The sequence below is a fragment of the Stegodyphus dumicola genome, chromosome 1 (assembly GCF_044657685.1).
Source record: "Stegodyphus dumicola isolate Sdum_Otavi_A_Nest chromosome 1, ASM4465768v1".
Lineage (NCBI taxonomy): Eukaryota > Metazoa > Arthropoda > Arachnida > Araneae > Eresidae > Stegodyphus > Stegodyphus dumicola.
Window position 1 is genome coordinate 3,512,259 of NC_140768.1, and position 21,907 is coordinate 3,534,165.

Below are 21,907 nucleotides of genomic sequence, written 5' to 3' on the forward strand. Positions count from 1 at the left end.
CGTATATAACCCGGCTCAGTGATCTCAGTTTCTTTCCTCTTATATGTTTGTAAATTGTACACTTTTTTCTTTAAAAATGATTGAATTATATTGTTTTTATCTTCCGGTTAAGGATTTTATGCCTTTAGTAAATCTGTGTACAATATTTTTAGAATTATCAGCAATTTTAAAGTTGTTTAATTGCCGCTAAGTCTGTTTTTAATGGCGGCCATTGATGTTTACATTTCAAACAGGAGACTAGTGGATTTATTGCCAATCTAGAGAAACTTAGCTTCGCAACAACAAAGATAACGCATTCATTTATTATTGCCAATTAAATCATGCTTAATTCTTTCTATAATTTTTTCGAGGAAATAAGCGTTTGAAATTTACTTCGTAATTTTTAATATAGATATTTTGAATTTTTATGTATTTTTGCCTTCTCGCGAAGTGAGAACTGAATTAATTGAATGAGAAATACTCAGTCGTCTGTGGAAAAACTGTTTCTTTTTTGTTTTATTTGCTTAATTTCTTTTATACATAGTTCTAGCTTTATTATAGTATTTGAGTAGAACATGTGGCAACGATTAGATAATTCTTTAAATGATATACATTTTGTGCATTCTGAGTTATAATATGAACGAAATATAATACTGTTAAGTAAACCTAGCGCCAGAGTGTGGCTATGGTAAACAAAGTGAATTTTAAAGAATGCATTTATTCTATTGTGGTTTATGCGCTGTCAGCGAACTAGGTTTAATTCAATCTAATAAGTTTAAATAAAATGCAAGAAAAAATGCGTATAATTTAATATTCTGTACAAGGAAGTCATGTGGTGTACACATCAGATTTTTTTGTTTTATTTTATTTATTTCTGCTGTACTAAACATACATAATAAAACATGTTTTGTCCCACTGTTCGTGTCCTCCCATTTTTGTATATTGTGCCGTCATTACCACGCCAAGAAAGTGTTTCCCTCCATCTACTGCTATGTGACTTTCCATCGCCTAGGTGTACTCTATCTCTCCTGAAAATTTGTAACCGATTTACTGAAACACCCTGTATATGCATGTGATGTACCAGCTTTAGTAGTAGCTTAAATTATCAGACGATAAGTTTAAAAAAAAAAAAAAACAGGATCTATTTATTATTATTCAGGAGATAATAGCAGTTACAAAATCAGATATCCGGATTAAATAAAAAGAATTACTAATAACTTTTGGTATGAAGTTTACTACTGCATCGTGACATTTAAGAAAAAGCCCCGATATTCTTTTGCGAGTTCTTTTATAGCCTCCGGAAAGGCGGAGCTTCAAAGAAATGACGTCAACGTCGTCAGCCAATCCAGTTCGCTTTAAATATTTCCAGAACATTCTATAACTGTACGTGTAGAAAAGGCGGGAAAAACAACTTGACTACGGGACTGTAGATTTAATTCCACGTACTTTCAAAATAGAGAACGTCGCCATTAAAAATGAAAAGAATATACAGTTAGAAAATTAAGTGTAATTTTGAGTATGGAATTTTATTATTACATGCATATGCGGCGAATGTTATCAACCAGATCAAAAAATTTCGGTTTTTGTAACAATGGATTGCTCATTGTTTATTTGGTTTTAATAATGTAGGCTAGGACTAATTGCCTGAAAATAGGGATGTGTTTGGGGAGAAACCCACCAGGAGGATTACTGAACACGGGCAGTTCGACTCGCGTAAAAATCCAGGGGAACATGAGACATTCCATTGCTTTCCTCATGTGTAATGTGAATATGAACCAGTTTTCCTTAGAAACATCAAGATCTTCATGATGGCATCCCTTCCCATAAACATAATAAACATATAGCCGAGTTGCTTTGCTTTAATTAATTAATATAGCTTAATCTTCAGTGAGGATTTCTGGAGTTTTATAATCACGTTACACATGGGAAAAGGCCTATGAAGCCTGTTCATCCGCTTGTATTGGAATCTAACTAACTGTTACCTAATTCGTCAATGGTGTTATCTACATAGCAACTGGCTGTCACGATATAACAAAATACAATACTTACTGGCATGTGAGTGGAAGCTTACGTCAGTTGAATTACTTGATTAAGACAAAGTACAATTGGGCTATTTGCTAAAGACAGTAATACTTTCGTGGAGAGTTTCTAACAGTAGAACTAGCTCACACAACATGTCTTTCATGAGGAAAACATCGAAAGAGACCATACAGGGCACCAGAGACCGAACCTTCGACCTGGAGATTCCGTACAAAGTTAGATGAAACCGGCTCTGGAAGGGACCTATCAGTGGCGGCGCAGACCCCACAGTCCCTGCCGGCTTTATACATAGCCTCAGCGAGGTAAAAATACAATGCTAAATACGAAGAAGATACAAATGTCACCTTTGCTTCGGGGCACCACTCCCTCAGCATCAGTTAATTCGTGATCGGTGCCTTGCCTTACTCTGTCAGTCCCCGTCACTGGGACTATGAGGGCCAAACCCCATCGAAGAACCCCACTTACATCTACATATCTGCTCCACAACAGCCGAGGGAACGGACACGACAGTACCAGTACGGTCCCTGCCAAGCCCGAACCTACCTGAGTACAATACTCGGGATCTAGTCCTGTGAAGATTGTTTATGTACCCCCGCGGTTGAAACAGCCTAGGTACAGATCCTAACCAGTACTTCCCAGAACGTCCCCTGAGTCAACCCCCGGGGGAGAAAGAAACCATATAGCTAACTCATTCACCACAATCTGAACCGAGATATTTAAACGTCAAAAATTCGTTGTTATGTATTTCTTTACACTAGGATCTTTTCGACATATCCCCCCCCCGATTTTTGGCTTTTAGAAAAGGCCTTTAATAGATCTTTGATGCGAGGCTAGTAAATTTTAGTCCAAAGGGGCAATTTGCCCTATTAATTTCGGTTTGGCATTTTGCGTCGATTCACTGCAAGCGTTGTTTCACTTTTCAAATTGTTGCCACCAAATATTATATTTAAAGAAATTAAATAATGGTGTATTTAATTATGGCAAAGCACACTAGGGCTATCTGCCTAAGGGGAGGGATGTCTTCGTGGAGGACTTTCTAAGGGAAACTGGCTCGTATACACGTTACACCTGGGGAAAACCACGAAAACACCCATGCAGCCAGCCCGTTCGCGGGATTCGAACCTCGGACCGAACTACCAGTGTTCAGCGACTTTACCGCTCGGCCGCTGGTGGGCCGAAATTAAATAATGAAGAATCTGCATAAATGTATGTATGTTTCTCGCATTGTGATAAAACAACGGTACCTAGAGCCATCCAGTTTTGAATAACGTAATCCTCCTGCGATTATGCGCATCTGGAACCCCAAATTCGAAATTTGGAATTTGTTTTATTATCTGTTTCATATTTTCTAAAACTTTAACGAATTTTTGATTAACAAACTCAAGGATTTCAAAGCGAGCAACTGTACAACTGACAATAACGTTGTACAGAAAAAAATGTTTTTATCTCCGGCGCGCAAGTCTGTGTATCGAAAATTCTAAAGATAGGCTTATTTAAAATTATTTTGCGATATTGCTCTTGAACTGAATTTTATGGTTTAAGTTTAAAGAACATGATATTTAACAAATAAAGTTAACACACAAAATGTTAAAAATACTTCCATTTAAACATAATTTAAAAATCTAAAACCTTTCAGATTTTTTTTAATTATTATTGTAGGAAAGGTGCTTTTATTTAATTAATTATTGCTATTTTTTTGAGTTAATGGTTTTTCTAAAATGATGAGTGATAAGTCTCAAAACAGTTTATGGAGAGCACTATATCACATGTTTTATATATTATAACTGACCTATGCTGCAAACCTTCTGCAGATCGAACTGCACATCTTCATCTTTCTTCATATCAAAAAGAAAATGGGAGCATGGATACTTGCATGGTTTTTTTTTTTTTTTTTTTTTTTCGACTTCATAGAAACCGATTATGACCTTGTATAGACATTAGATTATTTCGAAGCAGAAATGTGAAAAATGAGCAGTGCCCTCGCCAGGATACGGACCTCTCGAATACGCGCCGAGCGTGCTGACAACTACACCACGAAGGCATGCTAAGAAGGTGGGAGAAATACCTTATAACCTAAAGGATCAGAAGGGTGAATCATTTCTGTAATCAAATTCATCCGAAAAGCTTCATGATTTTTTTTTTTTTTTTTTCGATACTATTTATTTTACTTAGAATATATGCGTTTAGCACTGTTAAGGTTAAGTAAATGGGAAAAAAATGGTTAGGTAAAGTAGATGGAAAAAAATTTTATCCTCCATTTCATGAGAAATCAATTCTTTCGCCAAAATTCGGCATCAATTCTTTTGCCGAAAGTATAGCCATGCGATCATTTAAGTCCACATAGCCTGTGTTGTCATTTAACTTGTTTTGACTGCCCATCGGCTATGAAATTGAGTTATGCATATTAGACAACGTGAAAACAGCGCACTTGTCTTCCCCGAATAGAGCTGTCATTCCATTTGTGGGAAACGCACAATAGTTTCTCCTCTATTCGGTTTTTCTTTCCTTATATCTTTTGGGAAATGCTTCCTTATTTGGACAAATAATTCTACTTACATTTGCTTTATTTTCATTTAATAAATAAACGAAAAATTCTGGCTCCGAAAAGAAATTGTCTATAAATAATTCATGGTATCTGTTTTTAATAGTACCACTCATTCGTTTAACGACATTATAAAACGCTGAGAAGTTGGGATCTTTAGATTTATCTTTCCCAATGTAAACTTCCATATCATATATGTGTAACCTTTCTTATCAACGGTCTTGTATAATTTTATACCCTACTATTTGCGTTTCTTGACGATAATTTTGTCTATCGCGAGCTCCTGCAGGACAGTAAATGTGTTTCTCAGCTGTGTTTAAATGACCCAAAACTTTCCGAATTTTCACAATCTGTTGTAATTTGTAACTGTATCAGGTTATTTTTCTTTATTGTTTTTGAAATACAAAAATTTTTAAATCAACAAAAATCTGTCATATTACGTTAAGGAACATTGGTGCATTGGACATTACTTTAAAGGGACTCATACACTTTAAACCCCTCATGATCTTCTAATATGTGACTATTGCAAGAATTGGGATATTTTATTTATTTTAAAAGCAATTACTTCCAACTTTTTACAGCTGACTTCATGATATAGCTGCTTTGGAAACTAGTAACCAGAAAGTTTGTGTTGCCACAAATATTTTTGTAATTTAATCCTCTTTGTGACAAAATATTTCGCCATATTTCCACCTTGCGCGCATGATATTTTAAAAATGGCTAAAGGTACATACTTGAAATTAAATGGAATTCTTTATATGGGCACTATTTTCTAACTGAACCAACAATCTGATGAATATTGTACTACTGAAAAATTTTATGGACGAAAACATTACAATTTTTTTTAATAAAATACATTTTATAAAATAAAAATTTAACATGAAATTTTTAGAATTTTAGGTTCACAGTAGTTTCCAGACATTATAAAAGCTATATATTAAATATGGAATTAAATTATGCTACAGAATATTTTAAACTATTCGCGCAAGGTGGAAACATGACGAAAAATGTTGTCACAAAGCGGATTAAATTATAAAAATATTTGTGGCAACACAAACTTTCTGATTACTATTTCAAAAAGCAGCTATATTATGTTGTCATCTGTAAAAAGTTGGTAGTAATTGCTTTTAAAATAAATATGTTATCCCAATTCTTGCAACAGTCACCTATTCGAACATCTTATGGGTTTTAAGGTGTATGAGTCCCCTTAAGGAACATTGCTGCGTCAATTACCTGTAAATCATTCGTGGACCAATAATCCCAAATGCTGTCTTTATCGATATGTCCCATAAGTAGAACTAATGCAAACAATTTCTGTAGCTCCTCAAGGGTAATAACTGGCCATTTCCTTTCACGATTATTTTTCTCACATGTATCTGGACGTAACTCTAGGATTTGAGAAGCATATCGATTAGTTTCTATGATTCAGATTTTAAACATTTCATCTAAAAACCATAATTTAAAAAATTCGATAGCACGAGAAGTTACCGAAAATTCAGTCTTTATACCAGGATTACAGGCAAAAAGTCAGTATGTTTTAGCTGTGCCAAGCTCGTTTGGCTATCTCTATTGAAATAAGTTATTAACGCTGTCTATGAAGTCTTTTATCACCATTTTTACGTATGTAAGTTGAAAAATAAGTTTTCCTTGTCGACTGTGGTCAGAGTTGTGTATGAAAGTCAAAAAATAGAATGAGACATTAAAGTTATGACATACCTTTATTTTATTATTCTCGTACGAGTACGTTGAGACATTTGTCATATCGCTTGATAAGCTTCAAAAAGTCCTCCAAGAAAAATTCACGCTTTGCATGTGGAAGAAGCGTTGAACGGTTTGCATATGGAACGCTTTGCATATGGAAGAAGCGTTGAAAAAGCGGCTTGGCCTTCTCACATCTGGCGTTCTGCTGTTGGATGAAAATGCCAGACCGCATTCGGCGACGGCAACGCAAAACCATATTGCAACTCTTGGTTGGGAGCGCCTACACCATCCGCCATACAGTCCTGATCTCGCACCAAGCGACTTCCATCTGTTTCCGGCTCTGAAGAAAAATCTCGGGGGAAGGCGCTTTGGAAGCAATACTGAAGTGAAACAAGCCGTTCAACGCTTCTTCCATATGCAAAGCCCTGATTTTTCCTGGAGGGCTTTTTGAAGCTTATCAAGCGATACGACAAATGTCTCAATGTACTTGATACCTATGTGGAAAAATAAAGGTATGTCATATCTTTAATGTCTCATTCTGTTTTTTGACTTTTATACACAACTCTGACCACAGTCGACAGGGGAAACTTATTTTTCAACTTACCCTCGCATCTTCCTAAAAAGGTCGACTAAGACATATTTCTTCTGCAATTTGAACAGTCCAAATATATATCAGCGAAATTTTATTCTCTAATCTCTCCCTTATTTTATTTCAATTCTTCACATTAAAAACTCATATCCATAGTTTAATGTTTAATGTTTGACAAATATATTCTCATAAGTGTGAAATTTTATCTTTAAAAAAAGCTTTTTCTTCAGTTTTTTCTATTTCTTCATGACCCTTGTAAGTATTTCTGTACCACAATAATGCAAATACCTGTCCTGAACAAGAATTGGATTGGATTATTCAGTTATGGCAAAGCACACGAGGGCTATCTGCCTGAAGGAAGGGATGCCGCCCATGCAGCCAGCCCGTTCGCGGGTTTCGAACCCCGGACCGAACTACCACTGTTCAGCGACTTTACCGCTCGGCCTCCTGTTTTGAACAAAGCATATCCAAATCTGTGGAATGTAGTTTTGTTTCGAGTCTATAGCATGGATTCCCAAAGATATTTTGACATCCTTTCCTACTGGCAAAAAGTGGAAATTCCTGCGCCACCCTCCCCAACGCTAACAATACGTCCCCTTCCCCAATGCCCCAATGTTACCTATGACGGCAGTAAGAACAAACAAACATAATTTGTGAAGGTTTCATTATAGAAATATGCTGTTTTCACGCACATAACGTAAGAACAAATAAATCAATGAGACTCTTTAGCTCGCACATTTTCATACGATTTTCAATTCTCAGTTCAACAGGAGAACGTGCGACACAATTACGAGGGCAATCCCAAAAAAAAAGGTCTCCAATTTTTTGGGGACGTAGAGAAAGTTTTAATACGGTTGTTGGCAACACTGTTGTGAGTGGTGCCTTCTTCGCTACCACATAAGCACGCAGGCGCTTCGCTCGGATGCTCAGTCTTGGCTTGGTAGCCATTCGAAATGGAGCTCCCGATAAACGTTACCGCCAAGTGCGAATTATTCGATTTTTGAACGCAGCAGGCGTTAAACCGGTTGAAATTCACCGCCTATTGACGGAAGTGTATGGACAGTCGTGCATGGATGTCAAAAAAGTTCGCAAGTGGTGTAGAGAGTTTACAGCCGGTCGTACTGAAATTCATGACGAAGAAAGGAGCGGGAGGCCATCAATTGGCGACGAGACAATCGCGAAAGTTGAGAAACTCATGCGTAAAGATCGGAGGATCAATCTGGATGCTCTCTGCATTTTGGTTCCTCAGGTTTCCAGAAGCACCATCCATAGGATTCTAACAGAAAAGTTGCAATATCGGAAGGTGTGTGCAAGATGGGTGCCACGTATGCTGACAGAAGACCACAAACGGCAACGGGTTGATTCTTCTGAAGATTGAACTGTTGATTCAACGCTTCCTGAAGGGCATGGTGGAAAGCTGGTATGACATGGGCATTGTAAAATTGCCGCAGCGTCTACAAAAATGCATCGACCGAAATGGCGATTATGTTGAAAAGTAAAGCATTCTTCAATCTTTAAAGTGATGTAGCAATTATATAAAATAAACGGTTCTTTGTATATCTAAAAATATAGGAGACCTTTTTTGGGGGGGATTGCCCTCGTAATATTGAGCCAGCAATATTGAGTTTGCTTCTGTACTCCAGTTTTATTCCTAGAACTGCTGAAAACGCCCTTTCGCACAAATAAGTGCTTGAGAACAGTAAGTGAAATTCCAGTGCTTGCTGCGTTATTCTGGGATAAACTTTGAGATATTTTGTCAAAAGGTATTTGATGGTTTCTCCATCTTTTCAGTATATTCAGTATATTTTCAGTCATATTTGGTTGAAGAATCATTTTTAATTTTCTTTTTAATTTTCAAAGCATGCTCTTGTAGTGTTTCTGGCAGCACATATATGTCAACTTGAAAAGGATTTATCACCAATCTATAAGTGTTATTATCGCTCGAGTTAGGGAGGTGATGTTTCAGTTCATCAATGAGATACTGCGAATGATTTGGTATTTAATTCTTAGTATCATTATCCCTAAAAACCTTAGTGCGTTTCTTCTAGGATTCCAAATAATTTGGGAAAGAAATAACTGCAAGCTAAAATTTTAAGGGGTATCAGAAACCCCTATACGGCATTGTTAAATTGGCCATTTTCGATGTACCTTTTCTCAAAATCTGCTGTAGATACAAGCTTGAAACTTTTTCTGTAATTAAAGTATACCTATCTGATTATACTGAAATGAGCTTTTGAAACATTTTGAATTTTAGAGTAAATTGCAGGATATTTTGTTAGGCATAGTAAAATTTAGCACTTTTCCCACACAAAAAAATTTTTAATTTTTTTTCTAAGTTTATTACAAAAAGTTCATTTCAGTAAATATTAGAGAACCTGATAAATAAGCCATAAAAAGTTTAGATACCTGTGAGCAGTAATTCCTGAGAAAAGATACATCGAGTATAAAAAAGTCAGCTTTTGAGGGGAAAAAAGCGTTTTTATGTAAAAATCCTCATTGATCAAAGCAGTCGATGACAAATTAAAACTAGATTTTTTTACAGTTCTAATTTTCATAGAGATTAAAGAATGGTATTTTTAGAAAGATAAAAGTGTAGAGAATTTGAAAATTCAAAAATCCGAAATCATAATTTTTTGAAGATTTGGGGGTTCCAACTCCCCTTAAGTTCTCAAAGTTACAGCTTATCAGAATACCATTCCTATGATAAATTATACAGCTTTTACCATGACAGTTCATATTTGCAAAAGAATTCAAAGATTGCTACCATTACAGGAATTGTTGTCGAAGCAGTCGTTAACTCTATAAAACAGCATCTCATACTTATTTGTTTCGTTTTGCACGAAAACTAACAGTTGACAACATTTTACCACATCTGTATTCGCGTCCAACTCTACTGCGGAAAAATTTGACTCTTTCATACATGCACTAACTAAACTTTCATGTCGTCGGTCATATCATCAATGCGACGTTTCACAAAGCGTTGTCAGAAAGTGGTACTTGTGAAAGTTTTTGTTTACTTTCGAGTTCACGAACAATTGCTTTTTAGACAAAGTTTGACGAGAGTATCTGCAATAATATGATATTTCTTGGCCTTTGTAATGAGTAGCAATAACTTATACGAACCTTCGATCACTTTTTCAGATGACTGAGCAAAGAATCTGGTATTATCCAATTTCATATGTTTCAAACTTGCATATTTCGCAGAAAAAAACTCTTTCGACATAACAAGCTATGTTTTTGTCGACAAATGTCGCGCCAGACAAGAAGGCCTAATCGGCTCATTGCTCAATATTTCGTAACAAATAACACATTCTAGCTTATCGACCCCATCTTTTCGTATAGCAACAAAACCGTATTTACTATAATCATCATTGCATTCGCTCTTTTTTGCCTATTTCATGACGAAGTAAAGAAAATAACCTAACGAGTCCACAGTTGTTTTTTTCCGCATCAAAAGTACATGTAACTTAACTGCTTGTGTGATCAGTACTGAGTAAATCGTGCTCTAAATTAAGACTCAAGCGCAGCGTAGTTAAGTGACTACATGACATGCGTGCGCGGGCGGCGGATTACCGTTCGCCCTGCCAACACACCCTATAGAAGTCGTCACAGCTACCTTCGGTTGCGCACCCCTATTTTGAAACTCATTTGTCTATATGGACTCCAGCAAATCACATGCAAGAGGTCTAGAAAGTTACCTCACCTTTTAAAGATAAAACGTGCCTTTGAACTTAGCATTTCATTTTATTCTGAAAACACATTAATTAAAACCGGCATCCCCCAGGGAAGCAATTTTGGGCCTATTCTCTATCTTATATATGTTAAGGACTTCCCTATGATTGAAAATGCAAACTGTATCACTGCCTGCTACGCGGACGACACCGCCATTCTTTCTAGTTCACTTAATCCGCGACATGCCATGATCAGAATACAAAACCACACACACGAGATAGAGGAATGGTGTCGCAAATGGGGGACGTCGATTAATGCCACAAAATCTAAATTATTACTGATGGGACGGCATAGAAGAAAAAACACTGATGCAGATCTGACCCTCTTTAATGAAACGGTGCCCAAAGTCAGAGAGGCTACATACTTGGGAGTTCGTTTTAACGGCTCGCTTACATGGGGTCCTCACATTTCCATGACCATCGGGAAAGCCATAGGAGTCTCTAGGAAGCTCCGAAACTTTCTTGACGCCTCTTCACCACTGGATCTTGCTCGCAAGAAGCACATTTACACATCAATATTAAGACCCATCCTTACATATGCCTTCCCTGCATGGTGCTCTGTTCCCCCTTCCGTATTAAATAAATTGCAGGTTTTCCAAAACAACTACTTACGAAAACTCACAGGAGCACCCTTGTTCGTTCGCAATGAACAGCTACACAGAGACCTTAAACTCCAAAATCTGGCGTTATTCATGAATAAATTAAATAATAATTTTTTCAAGAAAGCCATCACCAACGCAGAGGTAAATTATTCTGACAATTTTTAGTCCGAGCTCCTAGAAATTGACATCAATTTAAGGCCCAATGTAACCCACATTTATCGGAATCCTCCATAAATACTCTTAACTTCTGCCAGCCAATTTTTGAAGTTTCAAAGTATGACTTCTTCATTTACACCGGCCTGGGCCACATCTACACAATCTTCCTGCAGTCCCTTATCAAGGTATTCCTGCGAAGCACTGTATGTTATGTCTCCTCTAACCGGGGTTATTTGAGGTGCCAGTAATAGCGGGATATAATTCCTGCTGAAACAGGCATATCAAAAGTATCAAAGTATTTCATAAGTACAGCCTATCGGCAATATGAGTTTTTAAAACGCCAAACTAATCATTAAGGTTATACATAAATTTATGATTGAACATGTCATCAGATTGGACTGCAGTCATTTGTTATTTTGTCAATCAGTATATTGTTCTTTGAAATTAGGGGTAGAATTTCAATTTACATGGCAGGAACATCTGGATAATGGAGTTAATGTTCGGGGACAATGAAAGATTAAAGTCGAGGTAAGTGACTGGCCTAGCCCATTGCAACATGGTTTCGTATAATTCTAAGAATGCCAGTGATTCTCTTCTTAGTGAATATAATTGCAGTGGATTTTCCCACTTTAATTTACATTTCCAGTTGACAAGCCAAGTTTGTAAGGAATGAATGAGGTTTTGCAGTGCATGTAATACTGAACGAAGAAAAACATTTTGTGAGAGGATCGCAGAATCATCAACATGAAGTGTTAGAGGGGTGTTGATGTTTGTGAGATGTCGTTCACCTATAAATTTAATAGTGTAGGCGTCAATTAGCCGCTTTGTAGCATGATGGCTAGAACGTTTGAGATGTTGTCTGAAAATCCCAAGGCGAGTACTATGTGAATAAAGCCTTTCATACAGACCCTATCAAAACTTTGGCTATATCAAGGAAAGGTCCAATACTGAGCTTCTTTTACTGTCACTTCTTTACTTTTACTTCATTTACTTCAAAACCCTTTGATTTAAAAAAGGCACTCAGCGCAAACGCTTTTAACGCACAAAAACTTATTAGAAAGGCAAATAACATCTTTTTCGCAGCAGAACAAATGCTGGACACCACGTCATTTTGGCTTCTGAGTAGATTACAGAAAATAATATAATATTAAAGCTATTAGGGATGATTTAAGTGTTGTTACACCCGAACTTCAAATGCAAGAAAGCATAGATCTAGTTTTATCATCATAGATTTAGTGTTAAATTAAGTTCAAATAATTTACATACAATACATTTTGATATTTAAACAAGCCATAAGCTGTGTTTGACTGTTAGTCATAAAAACAATTGCAGGACTTCTTGTTGAATTTCTCCATTGACATCTGCCTAGTGATTGAAACTCTAGCAACCGCTTGTTATTAACATTCCAAAGTGCAGGATGTTTAGCTGCGATTAGATTTGCCATAGGATCTCCAGGTTGGAACTTATCACTGAGTTTGTGTACGTGAGGTTTCCTATTATATGAGTTTTTTGAAGTTATATTAGCAATGACATTAAAGTTTTTATGGCTCAACCTAAAATTATTTTAAGTATTTGAGTATCCAAGTTTATTCTAGTAAACGCACTTTGAATTTACAAAAAAAAAAAAAAAAAAAAAAAAAAAAAAAAAAAATTGGAGCAGTGAAGTATTCATCAACTACGTAATATTCATATTTTTAGAGTTCCTGTGGATCTAAATTTCAGAAAATAGGATAAATCAAGGAATATTCTGGAGAATAAACTCATAAATAAAGCTTTTATCGTTTCTTTTGGAAGATGAGAAAAAATAGTTATTTCCGAAAATAAATTATTGTTTCACATAGCTCCTATATGAGAATATAAAGTTTCCTTTTATATTCTCGTAAAATTTTTAAGAAAGAGCCTTATTATAGAGTGACAGCCGTGTGATAAGTAATGAATTGTAAAAAACAAAGTGCTTTAAGTTATTTTAAGCTGTAGAAATTATTTTTAGAGCTTTTGTAATTTTTTGATAAAATAAACGACATTTTTCATTTCGGGTAGTTTACTCAATTTACTTTCCCTTAATTTTGTTATAGAGAATGAGGGAAAAAATGATAATAATAATAAATAAAGAAATACATATATAAAAAAAATTTTAAAAAAATAATAATAAATAAAAGGCATGCTCAGTTTCCTTCATGTTGTCATGTGATAACCTACTGGCATGTATCTAATATGTTGTTTATTTGGTGATTGGTGTGTGTTTATGGACTGTGCAGACGATGTTTAGAAGTGGAATGTTCATTTCGAAAGTAATAATCTTATATAAATGACGAAGTTTCGTTGCTTAACATGGGAGCTAAGGACTCTAAACCGTGTTGTATATCATATGAAGACGCCGTAAAAAGAGGTGGGTGACATTTCACTATTAATTGATAGCTTAATTTAAAGCTTTATCGCCCTAGTCCACTGGCCTACTAGGCTTAACATCAGAAGTTTTGATTTTACTCAATAAGAGAAGTTCTTCGTCCTGTTTAAAGCATGTAATCAAATTTTATAAGTAAAGCTCATTTTAATGTAATAAATCATACGTAGCGCGATATTTATGGATTTCTATTTTTAATGTTTGCTTTTATAGGAAGTAATAGTCATTAGTACTGTCAATTTATCTATTGCGTTTAAAAATACACCTGAATTTTAAATGTTTTTTTTTGCAGCAAGATGTATTTTATTGAAAATATTAAATTTTGTGAGCTGAAATTCTGAATTTTTATTTATCAAACTTCTATTGCGTACATATTAAGAACTAAAATTATCTTTTTCCCTCGTACGTATAAGTGATTGCTTTGAATTTCGGTAAAAAAAAAGAACTAACTTTATTTCTGTTTTAAATCATAGTCGAAAATAAATGAAATAAACAAAAAGAAAAAATTCATATTGGAAATAAAGTTTGTGGTTAGAATAAGTTAACATGGTTACCTTGCATTCAAATATTTTGTGTGTGACCATATGATTTGATTTTTATGAACGTAATTTTTAGTATTATATTTGCTGTTAACTACGAAACCATCACTATCATAAATTCATGTCATATTTTGTGCTGTGTGTAAGAATTTTGAGTTTTGTAGGTAAGAGATAAATATGTATGTAAAGGAAGGCAAAACTAGGTTTGAAAACTGCATAGTTGAATAGCTGATTTTTATTAGTTTTACTGTGAGAATTTTATATTTAATGGATTGAAAAAATTTACATTAGTTGTATTTATTATGTGTTATATGTTTTGTGAATTGTCAGTAAATTGTTTTCTCAAGCTTATTTCCATGAATTCTATTGAAATCAAAGTAATAATGACTTTCTTAACTACATGTTTCGTAACTCTTTCTCTTTCCATGTTTTTTAACTCATTTTACTACTAATTAAATTCTGCCAATTTGCAATTTGTTATGTGTTAATAAATAAAATGTTTAGGAAAGATTTAACATTTAATTAACTGTTATTCAAATTTATGGCACATGTGGGGTGCCATACATTTGAATTTATGGCACCCGGGAAGACACACATGGGGTGTTTTGGCACTCAAAAAAAAATCGTTGGTTATCTCCTCCCATAATACAAAATGGTTAGGTTCATCAGTAGCTACCTCCAAGATCATGTTCTACACGTCTTGAGTGGAAACGGCAAATTTTGGGCATTTATTGTGGTTTAAAGAACAGTTCAGTGTGTGCCAAAACCCCATGCGCGTTTTCACGTTGCTATTTTTCAGCATGAGCCATGGTGCATTCAAATCGCTCTGTTCGGTCATTTCCTCATTTGACGTACGGTAAAGAAATGAAAAGACTTCAAAAATTATTAGAGGAGGTTTCGTCTGATAAAGATTCTGTAGAAGAAGAATTAGGAGATTCAGATAATGAAGATATATTTAGTGATCATCAGTCTGCATCAGAAGAAGAGTGCGACTTTTCAGAAGACATTCCTTATGATCAAACTGACTATTTTATAGCGAAAGATAAAACAATACAGTGGCAGAAAGAACTCTTGCGAGGTCAAAGATGCATGGCGTCCGATAATATCATAAAAAATTTGCCTGACAATTCACATATATCTGAAGATGTGTCTTCACCCATCAATGCATGGAAACTAATATTTGATGAGACAGTGATTGTGAAATGCTGTAATATTTATGTAAAAAATATTTCGAGAAATTTTAAAAGAGAAAGAGATGTAAAACTTTGCTTTTTTTAAGACTCGTACCTAGCTGAATTGCACAAATCTTCCCGTGCATATGTTAGAGATTTATGGGTAACTGATGGCACAAGATTGGATATTTTTCACAAAACTATGAACTACAAGCATTTTCTTTTCATTCTTCATGCTTTATAATTTGATGATGTCAGAATATGGGATAACAAAAGAGTGAAAAATTAGGTCAAATAAGAGATTTATTTGAAAATTTTGTCAAGACCTGACAGAAATTTTATCATGTTGGGGAATACGCGAGTTTGAACGCGAAAAGTTAGAACTTTTTCGAGGACAATGTTTCTTTCGGCAGTATATACCTAAGAAACTTGCAAGATATGGTATAAAGATATTGGCTGTGGATTTTTCTAGAACCTTCTATACTTTCAACATGAAAATTTGCGCATATCAGCAGCCGGATGGGCCATACAAGAAAGTCAACAATTCTAGTGAAATAGAAAGGGCATCTTAGCTCCATTATACACATCTGGAAGAAACTTGACCGCAGACAGTTGGTATACTAGTTATGAATTGGCCAATTTCATACAGAAAATGATTCGATGAACCTCAAACAAAGATAAAAATTTATTGTACTGGAGATGTTACATGTGCTGAAGGCAAAAAGACAGAAAATCAAAATCTATATGTGCGAGGTGTAAAAAAAATATGTCAAGAGCACTGTGAAATATATGCTTCATGTGTAAACTATAAAATATCTAATGCTTCTTGAGCCTAATTGGTTTGAATTTTAATTATATAACTCGTTCATGTAATAATTCCGCATAATTTGAATTATAATTGCATTCGCAAATAAAAAACCAAAATTTCTCATAGATATCAATGATTCCTAGTCATCTGAAAAAAAAATTTATTTATTTAATTTTAAATTTTAATTTTAAAATTAACATTATTTTAAACTATTTTATATAATAAATGTTGCAATTAATATATAATGCATTCTTTTACTGAATTGTAATAATATGTTTAATTTGTATGTCATTTAATTGCTTGGGGTGTGCTGACACCCCATGCGCGTTCTCATGTTACATAATACAGTGCACATCCTCCCGGGTTAATGATTGTATTTTAGTAGATAAATAATGAATTCCTGAGAATGTATAACATTCATTGAGGTATGAGAAATAGATATAATACTTTGAACTAATTTTAATTCCTGTATAAAGCTGTGTTTTGGAATTTCCAATTCGTTTCATTATCAGTTTAAAACACAGTGATAACTGAAGTAATCAAATTTTTCATCAGCTCCTGTAACTTTTTGATACATCTGGTACTGTTTCTCAGAAGAATATTTGTATTTGGTGAAGAAGGAATCTTTGTTTATATTCTTTTCATTGATTGCTAGAAAATGAGATACTAATGATGGATTATTTTTTATAATTATTGTTATAAAATTAGACTTGATAGCTTCCAAACATCCATTATCTGACATTTTGTGTCATTAAATGACTCCAGGTTAAATATCTGTTAAAAAAATTATTTGATAAAAGTGTATTGAATTTTTGGCATTTTTCCATTAAAGTCATCCCACACATTTTGGCCCAGTATCTTCGCTTTGATATTACATGAAAAGAAACAGTCATGAACAGTAGTACAGAAACATTATTTAATTTCACAGAAGAATGTTCCAAAAGCCCAGGTTGATCTTTACAATATGGTAACTGGTAGTTTGGCGACATTTTGGAGGCGATAAAGGTTACTACCTGGCACTTTGGTAATAATGTGAGCAGTACTCAGTTCCGATTACGCATTATTTTGTGTGAGGGAAATGAGAGATCATGGGATATGTCATGTGATATTAATGGATGAATTACGGTTCCTTAATCGGAAAAGAGGGGAAATCGGGAAATAATCTGGAAATTTTGTATTTGGCTTTATTCTGTGTTGTGTGAAACAGTGTTCGTGAATTTTTGGATCCCATGGCCGTAACTAAAGTGAATTCCAAATGGATATTTATGTATGTATTAATTTAATGTATGTGCTCATTTATATTTTAAGTAGTGTTTTTGAATTTAATTATATTTAATTAAATGATAGTTATTTTGTGAATTTTATGTTTGTAGGAATTTGGTATACGTTTTAGTTGAAGTAAACGTGCATGGAAATTATTTAAATATCTGACACTAAGTATTTGTAATGGTTGCGGTATGAATTCGTTGGTGACGTGTATAATGTAATAGATGATTTAGAGGTAAAAGTTTTTGGATATTGTATTTATTTTATATGTGGAAATGTTCATTACTTTTTCGCGATCAGGTAATTTCGTATATGTTCTTTTTACCGGGTTTAAAGATTGAGAAAATTGTCATGTATTTTCGTGAAATTTTTCTAATTTTATGAGAAAAAAGCAGTGTACATGGATATAGTGAAGAGTGTGCGCAATGCCATTTTTGTGCAATTCTGGGATGTTTTTTTAAGTAAAAATAAGTCGGCTTGTACATGGTTTAGTGATATTTTAATTAAATGATAGTCATTTTGTGAGTTTTATGTTTGTAGGAATTTGGTATACGTTTAAGTTGAAGTAAACGTGCATGGAAATAATTTAAATATTTGATACTAAGTATTTGTAATGCTTGCGGTATGAATTCGTTGGTGACGTGTATAATGTAATAGATGATTTAGAGGTAAAAGTTTTTGGATATTTTATTTATTTTATATGTGGAAATGTTCATATTTGGAAAGGGTAAATACTTTATCGCGATCAGGTAATTTCATATATGTTCTTTTTACCGGGTTTAAAGATTGAGAAAATTGTCATGTATTTTCATGAAATTTTTCTAATTTATGAGAAAAAAGCAGTGTACATGGATATAGTGAAGAGTGTGCGCAATGCCATTTTTGTGCAATTCTGGGATGTTTTTTTAAGTAAAAATAAGTCAGCGTGTACATGGTTTATGTGTATGTGTTATTTTGAAAAACGCGTAAGGAGTATGGTATTGTGCACTTTTTCCCAATTTTGCAGTGAATATTTGTCATAATTAAGCAGTTTTGTTAGATAAAATTTGTAGCATAAGTGTAATTCGGCTAGTAGATTGTTGGAAGAAGTGTTCAGTAGATAAAAAGAAAAGAAATATGTTTTTACTTCGTGAAGACAAAATGGCGGCGGGAAAAAAAAGTAGAAAGTTGCTGTAGGAGAGTTGGTCGCCAAATTTTCGCCAAAAAAACGCCAAGTTACCATAATGTAAAGATCAACCAAAGCCCATTCTGCAATGTAATTGTTCTACTAAACCACCTTGTCCAATTCATTGGTACTCTTTTGTTATTGAGACCAGATTCAGAAATGTTATGTATCTATCTGTGTTCATGTATTCAAGTATCCATCCTTTAGGTAAAATATTTCTAGCATTGTTTTTCCTATGTACAAAGAAACTTGTCTGTTTTTGACAATTATACGGTCTACCGGAAAGTTTTGTTCGTTTCTCGAATAAAACAAAATACAAATTTTTCTTACCGTCAATAAAATTTATTAAAATAATATAATTGCCATTATTATTAATTACTTCTTGCCAACGTAAGCGCAATTTGTATATCCCATTTTTGAAAAATGTAACTTTTGATGTGAAAAATTGAACTGGTGCTTGTTTGATATCTACTTCATTTTTGAATTTTTTGCCCTTCAAAAAATTTTGTAAGGACAAAAACAAGTGATAGTCAGAGGGTGCTAAGTCCGGGGAATATGGTGTATGTGACAGAATTTTCCAGCCTAGTCCTTCCTGTTGAAAATCGAGGGCCTCTTTGCTTGGACTGTTGTCTTTAAATTGTCTAATTGCTGACAGTACTTCTCTGAATTGAGCTTTTTGTTTGGTTTTAAAAGCTCATAATGTACTGGTCCTCAAATGTCCCACCATATACATTACATTCTCCTTATTCAGGGTCAAATTTGGTTTAGAGGTGGGAGGGCTAGGTTTTCTGGGTTCACGATATGCCTTTTCCCTTACGATGTTTCCGTGGATGATCCACTTTTCTTTCCCAGTTATCATCCGGTTCAAGAAAGACTTAATTTTGTTCGGAGCAAGCAGAGATGTGCTTATTACGACTCGATCACCCAAATTCTTCTGACTTAATACATGGGGTACCCATCTTGTATATTTCCACACCAATCCTATCTTCCGAATATGGCTCAAAATGGTTTGATGAGCTGAATGAAGCCTTTCTGCAATCTCTGATGTTGTCACAAAAGGATCTTGCTCCAACATGGTCATAAAAAAACCGTCGCCGATCAAATATGATCGTCCAGAACATGGCTTATCAGAAAGTTCGAAATCACCTGTTTTAAATTTTTCGAACCATCTTCTGCATGCCTTATCAGAAACTGTACCTTCACCAAACACTTTCAATAAATTTCTTCCTTGTTGAAATTTGTATAAAATACAGTGGCGTAAATGAACTTGGCCATGGGTACACTATCGCTTCACGCTTAAGACTAACGTGAATCTACTTTGTTTTAGTTAACTTGCTACTTCAGTATGTATACATTAAGCAATAAAAATAGAGAGCCGAACATATGGCAAATAAACATGTGCTTACGTGTCAAAAATTGTTGTCATAAAACGGACATAACTTTCCGGTAGACCGACTATATTGGGTCTGCACTTTGGCATTCATGTTTTAAACAAACCTCCTCCTAAATTTGTTTCAGCGTGTATTTTCACTATTACAAATATTTTTTGCACTACCTGATTGATGTCTTTGCTTCAAACCAACAGTAGATAAAACTTTATGTGGTCAAAAAAGGAATTTTTATAACATGAAATCAGTTTCCATCATGAGTTCTCTTTGTTATGCATTGTTTACCTGTACATTGCGGTGTGAGTTTGTGAAGTGTCATTTTGCAATTGTTCTCACAAAGTGTAGCACACAGTAGAATTTTCACACTTAATCTGGCATTTACTGCCAGGGCTATGGAGTCGGAATCATGAAGTTGGAATCAGAGTTGGGCAGATTTTGGGGTAAAAGGAGTCAGAGCTGGAGTCACTAAAAATAGGTCGGCTCTGACTCCAATTTTTGTTGGACAGTTTGAATTTGAAATTAAATTAAAGTGAATTGAAAAAAATTAATGACAAACTGAGTTATTATTTTTATTTATGGATTATATACATTAATAAATAGTTATTTTCTATTTTATTGACATATTAATAAATAAATGTAAGTGAGGAGAAAGGATGGGATATTTGCCATCAGTGATTAAACTGATTCATTTAGTTATTTCATTTAGTTACTAATCTCACTGGTAAATTTAGGTTAGCAGCAAGAACTCCCAAAATTGATGCCATTCTTCAGAAACGAGCAGGAAAAGAAGCAGTTATTGATCAAGCAACGCGATAAGGAAGTACATATTTGATAATATAGAGGTTGTTAGAATTAAGAATTTTTTTAGAAGATGTAGATAACTCTAATGTTTCACTAATAGAAAGACTGTAGAATGATGTTTCAGAATTGGAAACTCTTCTTTTTACACCGCATATAGCCACAAGAAAGCTACAATCTGAAGAATCAACAGGAGGCGAGAATGGAAGAACATGATGTTTGTTCTTTCTGAAATGGAAGATTGATTGCAGAAGGAATCATTTCTTCAATGACGAAAAGAGAAACTAGTTTGGTAGACAATAAGATCGCGCTGTGATTAATATAAGTAGATCCAAAACGCCGAATTTTGTTGGATGACAAGCAAATTAAAAAGGCAAAGAAAGCCATCTATGAACTTTCATTAAGAATGAAATTATTCTCAGAACAACTGGAGTATTCAAATCAGGACAGTCACACTGCAGATATTGCAAGTGAGTCTCTAGCATCCTCTTCCACTGATGAATTAGATTCTGAGAAATATTTGGATAATATTGAAAAGGCTAAGGCAAAGCGAATGAAAATAAAGAACCAAGAGCCTCAAATCAAAAAGTATCCATCAAATGATTCACTCAATTGCTAGAGGTGTATTATAATTTCTGGTATAATTATTAATTTTTCATTTTGCAAAACAACTGAATCCAGCATAGGGAAATTTGCTAAATTCCTGTGTTCAACTCAACATATCCAGAGTTTTAATTTTTCAATAAATGAAGCTAATTTTTCACTAGCTGTTATTATGTTCTTGCCATATCTTTGCATTGAAGTGCTCACTTCATTCATGTGATAGAATATATCTGCTAGGTAGTCTAGCTGAAGCAATGCATCCCCATTTCCAAAAACTTCCACTAAATCATTATTTTGGTTAATAGAAACTGTATAATTTCTTCATGCAATCAAAAAACCATGGTCAGCATGCATCCCTTGGAGGGCCTTTGTATTTCCATATGATAAAGAAGCACAGTATGAACAGCACCGATTTCTTTGCACA

At 34.4% G+C, this 21,907-nt stretch overlaps 1 protein-coding gene across 2 annotated transcripts in view; it reads left to right on the top strand.

The window, feature by feature from the left end:
* Positions 1–13,523: 13,523 nt before the first annotated feature.
* The window catches only part of Usp32 (Ubiquitin specific protease 32), a 112,977-nt gene continuing 104,593 nt past the window's right edge, over positions 13,524–21,907 (top strand). For both annotated transcript variants that reach the window (XM_035363080.2, XM_085812313.1), the window contains exon 1: positions 13,524–13,729. In XM_035363080.2, coding sequence (XP_035218971.1) covers positions 13,672–13,729 — 58 coding nt within the window. In that variant the 5' untranslated portion in view covers positions 13,524–13,671. The remainder of the gene's footprint in view (positions 13,730–21,907) is intronic.